Below are 10,308 nucleotides of genomic sequence, written 5' to 3'. Positions count from 1 at the left end.
TTCCTGCCTAGAGCACGGGGTCAGACTCGATGATCTACAAGGTCCCTTCTGACCCTAGAAATCTATAACTCAATATAAGGAAACTGGCATCTATGTGAGAGGCCACCTCCACATGACTCTACAAGGTCTCATACTATGAACACTGAAAGGTTTTGGTAAGTATGGAAACAGCCCAGTAGAGGTGGATTGTTAAGTACAACCATGCGCCAAGTCTACTGGCTTCAGTTTAAAAAAGGGCATGGCTTCAAATGAGAACCAACTGGTTCCAAGTGCTATATTTTGTACCTCTGTATAGCGATCCATCTCATGTTTATATGTCTCCAGGTCTCCCATTTTCAGAGCCATGGCAGCTTTTGTTAGCGTCACAACCAATGTTGGCACAATTCTTTCCACTTTCTGCAGATATTCCATGGCCGTTGATGGACATACATTCTTCATGCAAGGACTACAGAGGACATGAGGTAGCTGATTTGGTTCAGCAAGATGAAATATTTGAAGCACTTTTGCAGCTGATTCCTATTAAAATAGGAGTCATTTAAAGTAGCCTTAACCTTTCAGATATACATCGGGAGAAAGAAATAAAAGAAGAAAGTTGAGTGTAGTTAAGTCTCTTTCATACACTGGAGTGGAGCAGACTAAACCAAAAATCTCCCTGGGGTACATGGAGGTCACCCAAAGTGCAATCTTAACACCCTTTAACATTAAGTGGCATGTGGATCCATGGTTTTGGTTTGTTCACTATTGTAGGTAGCAAAAAAGGTTCTGATATAGATTTTAAGCATCACAATGTCAAGAGCCATGGGGAGGGCATCCAGATGAGTGAGGATGTGAAGTATACAGTGCTGCAATTCTGTCTGTGGCACTGCACACCACACATGCAGGCATTCCCTGTGATGCTAATTTGCTGTGTGGGAGAGGGGGTAGGGGGCTGACACTGGGAGATCCCAGTGTCAAAAAAAAACGGTGCCTTAAAAAAGCGGGATGGTGCATGTGGAAGCAGCATGGGCTGCCAGAAATAGAACCTGGCTGGCTGGAGCCACGCTCCAGCTGCTGGCAAGGCTCTGTGATGCCAAATTGCTGTGGCTGCAGCTCCTGGAGGTCCTCAGGACCCCAGGTAAGGTTGCTGGGGCCAGCCTCCCCATACCTCACCTGGGGCAATGTGCTGCACACCAGAGTGTGCATGCACAGGCATTTCTCAGGGACAAGCAGCAGCGGCACATGTTGTACTGCTAACATGTGCCACTGCTGTTTGTCCCTGGGGAAACGCATGATCCTGCTCATGGGGACGCATCCTGGATGTTCTTTGATAAGAGTTTCACTACTAATCTCTATATTTGTATAGAAATTACACATTGTTGCTATGTAGACAAAAAAACCAGAAAGACTCTCTGTGCCTCTCAAAGAAAAAGAGAATAATAAATTAATGAGAAATGTACAGCTTTACAGGATTTAAGCAATGTTTCTTTTAGAAATGTTACAAGCTCCTCAAAAACAGCAATAAGCAGCCATTTAAAAAACAATTCACACACCTACCTTACTTAATTCTTCATTTAATTCTTCATAAAGAGAATGATTTAAGTAAAAAATAAATCCTTTTTCATATTTTTGTGCTCTGTCCTCTTCCGAGTCCACTCTCTTCAAAATTTCAGTCATGGATAAATCAGACATTTTGTAGTAAGGCAGGGATAGATGGTAATCCTTTGTGTCAAACCTAAAAGTGATGCAACAAATAAAATTAGGCACCATTGTAACATTCTCTTTAACCAAAAATTTCACCCCAATATTTATGGTCTGGCTCACAACATTTCAACATCTGTATATATCCAGCCAAGACTAGACAAACCTAGTGAATCAAAGCTTAAGTGATTGAAATTAAAATTGTTGGCTCCCCAACCAGAATGCATTTACTTAAAACCTGCATTGTGAAGAGAATAAAAGGATCCAGATTTCTTCAGAAGTGACCTTAGGAGGACACCTTTGAAAAACAAAAACTAGTGGATGTGAAAGTGATATACTAATACAAACCTGCTAAAACAGTCTCCTAGGAGAGCACAACTTTCTTTGAATGATGCCAGGAGCTCCTCCTCCTCTTCTGATTCTATCAGACTTGGATCCATTAGAGCTGCTCGGACTAATAAATGAGCCTCGCTTAAAAGATGGATACAACTCTCAGTTCTTGAGTTTTCATATGTCCTACTGTAGTCTACCTGGAACAAATACAGGAAATACTTAGGTCTTATTTATTTGCGACTAATGCATAGCAAGATATTCACAGCTAAGATAGGTCACAAACCTCTAATCTACTATACCATATTTTATCTCAAAGAATCAGAAACAGGTGAGCAATACCATTTCTTTGTAAAGTTGAATAGTTGAAATAGTGTTCACTATATATAAATTCCAGCCAGATTCTGACTCAGAAGGTGCCTTGAGTGTGACACTACCAGTTTTTCTCGAACTGAAAAGACAGAAATAAAAGGAAGAGAAGCTGTCTGAACGAATGTTATGTATATGAACACAAGTTATCACCAATTTCATAAATGATCAAAAAAAAAATCACATATATACAAAGATACCTTTTAGGCCTTGTTTACACTTGAAATTTAATTCATATTAGAGTAGGACATGAATTGAAAGCACAATAGCCATTCCTGAATAACTCCATGTACAGGCAAAGCTATAGATGAAAAAAAAGTGTCATGGATAAGGACCTCTGGGCTAAACCTCAGCTAGATGAAAATTTATACCATTGACTGAATGGGAGCTAAACAATTTAAATCAATGAATCATCTGTCCCAATATCTTTACTTGCACTGTACGCAACAATTGGTGCACTTTTGCCATTTCAGTAACTTTTCATTACAAGGTTTATATAAAATAGAATGTCTAAACTCAGAATTCTTTACTCTTAAGGTATTAGCCAAGGGTATATTATAATAAAAGGTCACCACCTAGTTCTGTACATTAAATATGTATCACCTTTGCCTAAATAACCTGAAACTTGTAGTCTGGGCATTTTTTATTTGTTATAGCTGCCAAAATAATTTTTAGTGAATTACAGTTTTTGTCATTTTAAAAAGAAAATCCATTTGCAGAGAGACCATTTCATTTGATGTACTGACACTCGATATAAATTAAAAAATGTTATTACTATTCTCCACTTTGAACAGAATTCCATATCCAAGAGATACACAGACTCTTCATGCAGTCTCCTTCAATCTGAACCCAAAACTTCAATGCTAAACTACAGCACTTACAGGAGTCTTCTTGAAGGCCTCCTTCTTTCAGTAATATCTTCAGTATCTGCCTTAGTTAGAATAATTATATGGTTTTTGAAGTGACAAATGGCTTTCAGCCCTATAAAAAGCTGCATTCTTAATGCACACACATCCAAAGACACAGGTGGGCAAGCCTACAAAAGGAAAAAAAAAAAATCACATTAGAGTTAAGAATCAGAGGTCCAAGATAAAAAGGAGAGGCACGTGGAAGGGGGAAAAAAACCTAACCTCGTATGTGGGTTAAGATTTAATTATCTTTAAAAGTTTCTCTTAAATATGTACAGCTAATAAAATGATGTTAGCAGGAGATTATTCTTACTGAAATAAGCTATGAAAGTTAGAATTAAAAGTTGTCTGAATAGCTATGGTTGTCAGAATTTTCAATATGGGCAAATTATAACCTCAGTTTTGGAAGCAACTAAACATGGGGCCATCCAGGCCAGATGGGGTTGTGCTCTGTGCCCCAGGCTGCAACAGGACAGAGCCTGAGCAAGGATGAGAGGTAGGGGGCAGGCAGCAGTTATGGCACTGGCACTGTCTCTGCCACCCTCCCCCACTGCCTTGCACTTGATTCCAAGATGAAGGGTCACCCCACTCCATATTAAAATGGGCAAAAAACCCCTTGCCTGAATCTAGCAAATACAGTGCATACAAGTCTTCCAAACCTTCGAACTTCCTTATTTCACTTGCCTAGAGAACTGGCAAAGAAGGAATTCCCCAAGCATATAGTTCAAGCATACTTCAGCCTGTCTGTCCTAATAAATATTTACATACTTGTTCAGTCCTGCATAATTCAGTAGGTTATCACCTATCAACAGTATACAGAGAAGACAGACTTCAAACTTAGGTCTTTTTACCCTACAGCAACTGAGGATGCTTTCATAAATATCCGAATGAAGAGAGGGGAGATACATTTGCTACATCAGCTGAGGTCATCAGCTCTCATGAAGAGAATTTTGAACCTTGCAGACTATGACACAGGGAGTTATGTGTTGCAAACAATCTTCCATTAAGCCTTTGCAAATAGTTTGTTAATAGCTTAGGCTCAAAAAAAGCAGTCATAGATCCTGCATAAGCTAGTTTACACATCCATTGGAACAGTAGCATATGTACTGTATCCACTGGAACAATAGTATTATACCATTGCCAAATCTGTAATGCTTTTTTGTGTTATTCTGTTGCTTCAGCCTATAGAAACTAATGAAACTTAAGGACTAGACACTAAACAATTTGAGGAAAAGGCCTTCTTAGTACCCAGGGGTGTAGGTTGTAGCCATGTTGGTCTAAGGACATAGGCAGTGGTTCCTTAGGTGAATCTGATATCTTTTATTAGACCAACCCAAATAGTTGGAAAATAATTATTAAGCAAGCTTTCGGGTTCAAAAACCCTTTGTCAGGCTAAGGAAGTTTCAGCAGTTGGTGTGTGCTCTTCCTGTCTGCTGTTCTTAGTACCCATATTCACTTTAAGCTTTACATCAGCCATGAGACTACTAGGAGCACACCTTCACAGTTGTATCAATGTATGGGTCCTCATCACGAGCTGCTGCTGCACTGCACCGGACTGTGAAACACTGCAGGCTATTACTGAAGGAAAGAAAAAAGTCAATACAATTCAAAAGAAAATTGGAAATAACTAATATTTCACTGTTTAGAGAAGACTGTATAGTGCACTAAAATAAAAAATAAAAACGATAAGAACTATAATAGGGAAGGGGTGTGCAACAGGGGATACGAATACAAAGACAATTTCAGTGACAAGATGAAATGCAGGTATGAATTCATGAATACAAAGAACACAACCCCAAACACAGTACCTTGTAATAACGTGGAGGAATTGAGGGGTTAGAACTGCCTGCTCAGATTTCTCTGAATACTGGTAAGTAGAGAGCAATTCCACTAAATTCCCAATTGTATAGAGATACCCAACATGAGGCAAAGAGAAAAAACAGAAGAGACTCAGCAATTCTTTCTTGGCTGCAGTTTTTCTGTTGTCCGTCGTGAAACTTCCTAGATATAAAAATAAGGAAATATTGCTAATGGCCAATTTACTATGTATTTAAAAAGCATTTTGCAAAGATGTTGATTGTATAGGCCACTCTTATGTGCCCACTGTTTATTCCAATAGAACACAAAGGCAATTAAGTGTCTTGTGTTAACATTAATAAAAATTTTAACATCTGTGACCAGCATTTTTAAGGACAAAAGAATTGCCATTTACAGGGTCAGACCATAGATCCATCTTGCTTAGTAACCGATGTGTCACAGTGGCAGACAGTAGATGTTCAAAGGGGGAGTGAACTGGGTAAGACCAGGTGTTTTTCAACCATTCCTCTCTCAACTGCAGCCTTTAAGGTTTTGGTTTTATGATAGTGGAAGTTAGTCCGCTACACAGACAGAGGATGTGGTATTAATATTCTACAGGTTAAATTCTGCACAAACTTCATGGAAACAAAATTAGAGTTTGTGACTGGCTTTAATAAAGCTCAACATAAATGACTGAAAAGGAGGAACTTATTTTTCCTTTAAAGTTTTTAAGTGCCCAAACAGGAACCACGTAAAAAGAAAGGGTACATAAAGTAGGATTTCCCCTGGAACTTCTGTAGCAAAAAAACCTTGGCACCCATGGAAGCCAGCTAAGCTGGCTACTATATATGTATACTGTATATAGGGGTTTAGGTTGTAGCCGTGTTGGTCTAAGGACATAGGCAGACAAGGTTCCTTGGGTGAATTTGATATCTTTTATTAGACCAACCCAAATAGTTGGAGAATATACTATTTGGGTTGGTCTAATAAAAGATATCAAATTCACCCAAGGAACCTTGTCTGCCTATACTGTATATATACACTTCTATTTACCTGTTTGGTACATAGGCAGCATCTGAAGAGAATGCAACTTGGTTTCTTCAACAGAAAAGACAAAAGATGACAAATCTGGAGTAAACCGTCTAGAGGAGGAAAAAAAAGAAATCCTCATATACTTTCAATTATAAACCACTTCAAGATACCAAACCAGGACAAACAGCAATAATCACAGAGGGTGAAGCATTAAGGCTCTATTATTATATTGCATGTCTAACTACTAGCACATTTCATGTAGGAAGAGTATAGCATACTCAGATTCCAATACTTGTATGTACCTCAAGCTCCTATGATCAAGGAACTCCATCTGTCCATTTGCACTGGATACTAGAGGTTAGTATATGTAGGTAAAACTACAATGAATTTGAATCCCAAATCTAACTTTGTACTATTATACTCAGTTGAACTACAACCAGCATTTTTCTCTGTCCTTTCCCTCCATTTACATATCACTCTGTTTCCTGGCTTATTTTGGAATTTCTTGCTAGGAATTCTGTAAGTTCCTGCTCAGTTCCTAACTGCACCCTTTCATGGTTTTGCTAGCAAACTAATCTAAATACTTTGCACTTTTACTTAATGCATTTTTAATCTACAGGGGTTCTGACCATTTCCCAAAGCTGATCACTGTCCCTTCTTTCAGCTCTAGAAAGACATTTTCAGAGGTACCACATATCTAAAAGTCCAGCAGATGATAATGCTGCAGATATTCAACTCTCCTGATAGGTCAGATCCTAGGTCTCAGGAAGTCAAAGGAAAGTAACTCCTGATACTCTGCCCAGTGACCAGTCCATTAGACTATGTAGCCTCAACCAATAAAGATCAACACTTGAACAAGTGCACCAGAACAAGGCCACAACCCCATGGTAGCAGTGCTCAGGTACAATTTTTACAGGTGAGTCAGAAAGAAGAGAGCCTACACCAAGGATTCCATACCCTCCTACAAGAGAAAGTGCTGTGGCAGTACACGGTCCCCATCCACCCTCCACCCAGCTAGGCAATTAATCCACACCAAAAATACAAAGTAATTCCATGTTGGAGTGGAGCAACAAGCCACGTTCTCCTGCAGAGACTGACTGCAGGCTGGGCAGTTCAAAAGCTTTGAGACCAAGGGATGGATTTAATAATACTTCCACCTCAAAGCAAAACTCTTCTACTTTGACTGTGATCCAAAATCAGAAATTTGTTCTAAAAATTAGAAGTGAGCAATAGTTTATTTCCAGGTTCCCAAAAAATAAAGCAGTAATATAATACAGGAACACAAGAGATTTTTATTACCGGTATAGGATGTAACACACTTGGAAGTGTTCTGCATCTTCAGTATTTAACCTTGTTGATTCCAGTGTGACAGATATCCCACACAGTTTACTTTCTTCCCCAAGCAGTTCCGTAGGCTTCTGACAGATGACAAAGTCATCCGATTCAAACTGGGAAGAAAGTGCTGAAGGGGCTTCATCTTTTATACCTGAACAATTAAAACACTGCATTAGTTTTCCAAATGAGTGCAGTGGAATTCTTGACAAGATAGAGAAGGCGGAAGACTCAGTTAAACACTTCAAGTGAAGCTACGTAGTTAGTATCATCCACCTCAAAACTGCAGAAGTTTGTTTTAAATGAGAAACTGAAGTTTGTTGTGTCTTGATACATTTTCTTGTTAAACTACCTAAGAGTCAAGGGATAGGACACAAAAAGGTGTCTCGCCCAATACAAGAACTGCAAAATGACTTTTGAAGGAACAGATTCTTCAAATAAAACTAAAGGCATTCAGAAAGGTGTCTGTACCTAGTAGCATCAAGATGAAACAGAACTGGTTTGGAGTGTTTAGTGTTGTTTTAACATCACATTCCTCAGAAAAGCAACGCCCTAAGACATGCCAAAAGAAATCTACCCCCTACCTATTTATTTTTAAGTAAGAAGAACCACTAGAACAGTGGTTCCCAAACAGCGGGTTGCAACCCCACATCAGTGTGGGGTAGGAGTGAGGGGCCATGCTGAGGAAAAGTTTGGGAAGCACTGCACTAGGAGCATGGAAGCCATCATCAGAGGAAGTTCAGGGTCATCCTTGCAAACAGTGAGAAACAAATTTAAAAGGGAAGCCATCAATTTAGTTTTTTTACTGCATTGTAATTTTTTTTAAATTCTAGTTTGAGGAATCATTCATTATATTTATTTTTATGGTTTTTAAAAATATATATTTTCAAAATAAATAAAGAATATTTCCTCTACTCCTGTGACACTTATTGGGTATTTTCTAAAATGGAAAAACTGATTATGATATGGTTGCCTGCAATAGCTGGAGACTGGACTCCATCACCAGTATGTTTCTCCAACTATGCAAAGAAACACTGAAATCAGCTACCCAAAATAATGTCAAGTATGGAAAGCAAAAGACTGAAAACTATTTTCTCAGTTCTCTTTAAGTTTCGGGTTTAATCCTGTAAGTGCTTATTTATCTTTGTATACATATGCAATTCCATTGAAGTACAAAGAAGTATTGATTTATGTGTTTGCAGATTCGGTACAGTCATTTTAGATGTTATTTGTAACTCTAGCAAGTACAAATGTTTCAATCAGAAATCATATATTTAAAGAGCACCATCACTTCAAAGATGTTCATAAACATTTTTGAAGGGGAGTGGGGAAAAAAAATCAACCTGTTAGAGCACATTTTGAAATGAATCAGATTATCTCTAGACTCTAGGGAAAGTAAAATTAAATTCCAGTTTACCTTCATTCACAAGCTTTTCTGGTGCATTGATCTCGTGTGCACAAAGTTCAGTATCATCTGCACCTTTTTTAACTGATTTCAGCTTCAGGATTAAAACATCCAATTCTGTTGTTATGGCTACATACCCGGCACAAAGTGCAATTTCTGCCGGGATGACATTGTCTATGTGCAAAATTAAGGAGCGTTCGAAGTCCAATACACTGAAATCAGGATTTATCACTAGGTATTTCAAACAGAACATCACCAGTTTATTTTTGCAGCCCACAAGAAGATCACCATTTACAGGACAACAAGAGATGCAGAGCGGAGGGTCTGAAAGAGGCATTTCCACAATGGACATCTGCTCTTTAGAAAGTGCACTGTAGGACTCTTCCACTTTGTGACCCACCATCCGGACGCATACGCGAGAGTTCCCAGCTGACATGCATCTCCAGTTCACATAAGCTCGCAGGGAGGTAGCCTTGTTTTTCTCCTCAATTGTTACCAGATAGTCTCCTGAAAAAAGGAGAGCAACAGTACCATAGTAATACTACAGCATAGCCTGGAAATAATTTGTACTCTTGTGCATGCTGTTGCTGCAAAGGCACAACATAGTTTAATGAAACAGAATTGTGAATTTGAAACAATTGTTTAAATTAGGTAGAAATATTTCAGTGAGACCTCTCAGGGACAGCATGCACTCAGAGGTCTGTAGAGGCCTACAGTACCTCAGCGAGGATGAGGATGCAGATGCGCAGGCAAGGATCACTATATGGTTACTTATAACTCCACTCAATCTAGACTTCAATAGGTGTACAAGAAATAAAGGCTCAAATGTTTTATTCCCTCATCCTGATATTATTTTCTCCCACTGCCCACAGACAAGGCTCTGGAAACCTTTTCTGAAACTCAAGTTAGCGCAACATAGCTACCGAGACCATCAAATACACTCCAAGAATAGGGCAGGCGAGTACCTCTGTCCTTTTCCAGACAGATCGGCATAACGCCGCAATTCCCTCTACTTCTAAACTATTTCCCACAACAACAGGAAAGAATCAGCTGGAGCAAGAAAAGTGTTCCTTTTACTAAAAAATAAAGGAATTGTAGCAAGTACAAGGAGTATCCGTGCAGCAAGTCTCCTCCTCGGATTTGCCCTAAATTGATTACTAGGTTGACACTGCAGACCAGGATTTACAAGGGGATGACGGGAAAGGCACTGCTAGTCACTCGCTCGTTTGGGGAAGAAAACCAAACGACGAGAAGTTTGCCGAGGAGTCTTAGCTCGTCTGAAAAGCGCCCGGCGCGGAAGGAAGCGCGACTCGTCATGACACCGCTCCTGCAGCGCCAGGGGCCTCGGCTGCTCGGAAACCCGAGCTGGATGCTCCGCGGGGGCGGCGCAGCGCCCGGCCCGGCGCCGCTCCGCACGCACGCACGCACGCACCCGCCTCGCTGTAGGCCATGCGCAGC

At 39.7% G+C, this 10,308-nt stretch overlaps 1 protein-coding gene across 2 annotated transcripts in view; it reads right to left on the bottom strand.

Moving 5' to 3' along the window:
- HPS3 (HPS3, biogenesis of lysosomal organelles complex 2 subunit 1) overlaps positions 1-10,302 on the bottom strand; it is a 26,113-nt gene extending 15,811 nt beyond the window's left edge. The window contains exons 1-11 of one of the 2 annotated variants that reach the window (XM_006032951.3): positions 10,283-10,302; positions 8,863-9,357; positions 7,413-7,599; positions 6,135-6,223; positions 5,093-5,285; positions 4,781-4,862; positions 3,258-3,412; positions 2,350-2,458; positions 2,026-2,207; positions 1,534-1,711; positions 286-516 (exon numbers count right to left, since the gene is read on the bottom strand). In XM_006032951.3, coding sequence (XP_006033013.2) covers positions 286-516; positions 1,534-1,711; positions 2,026-2,207; positions 2,350-2,458; positions 3,258-3,412; positions 4,781-4,862; positions 5,093-5,285; positions 6,135-6,223; positions 7,413-7,599; positions 8,863-9,357; positions 10,283-10,301 — 1,920 coding nt within the window. In that variant the 5' untranslated portion in view covers position 10,302. Of the gene's footprint in view, positions 1-285; positions 517-1,533; positions 1,712-2,025; positions 2,208-2,349; positions 2,459-3,257; positions 3,413-4,780; positions 4,863-5,092; positions 5,286-6,134; positions 6,224-7,412; positions 7,600-8,862; positions 9,358-9,569 lie in introns of both variants that reach the window. The other variant, XM_025214709.1, reaches the window with a different exon arrangement.
- Positions 10,303-10,308: the final 6 nt, after the last annotated feature.

The sequence above is a fragment of the Alligator sinensis genome, unplaced genomic scaffold (genome assembly GCF_000455745.1).
Source record: "Alligator sinensis unplaced genomic scaffold, ASM45574v1 scaffold1178_1, whole genome shotgun sequence".
NCBI lineage: Eukaryota > Metazoa > Chordata > Crocodylia > Alligatoridae > Alligator > Alligator sinensis.
This window is presented reverse-complemented; position numbering and strand designations above follow the sequence as displayed.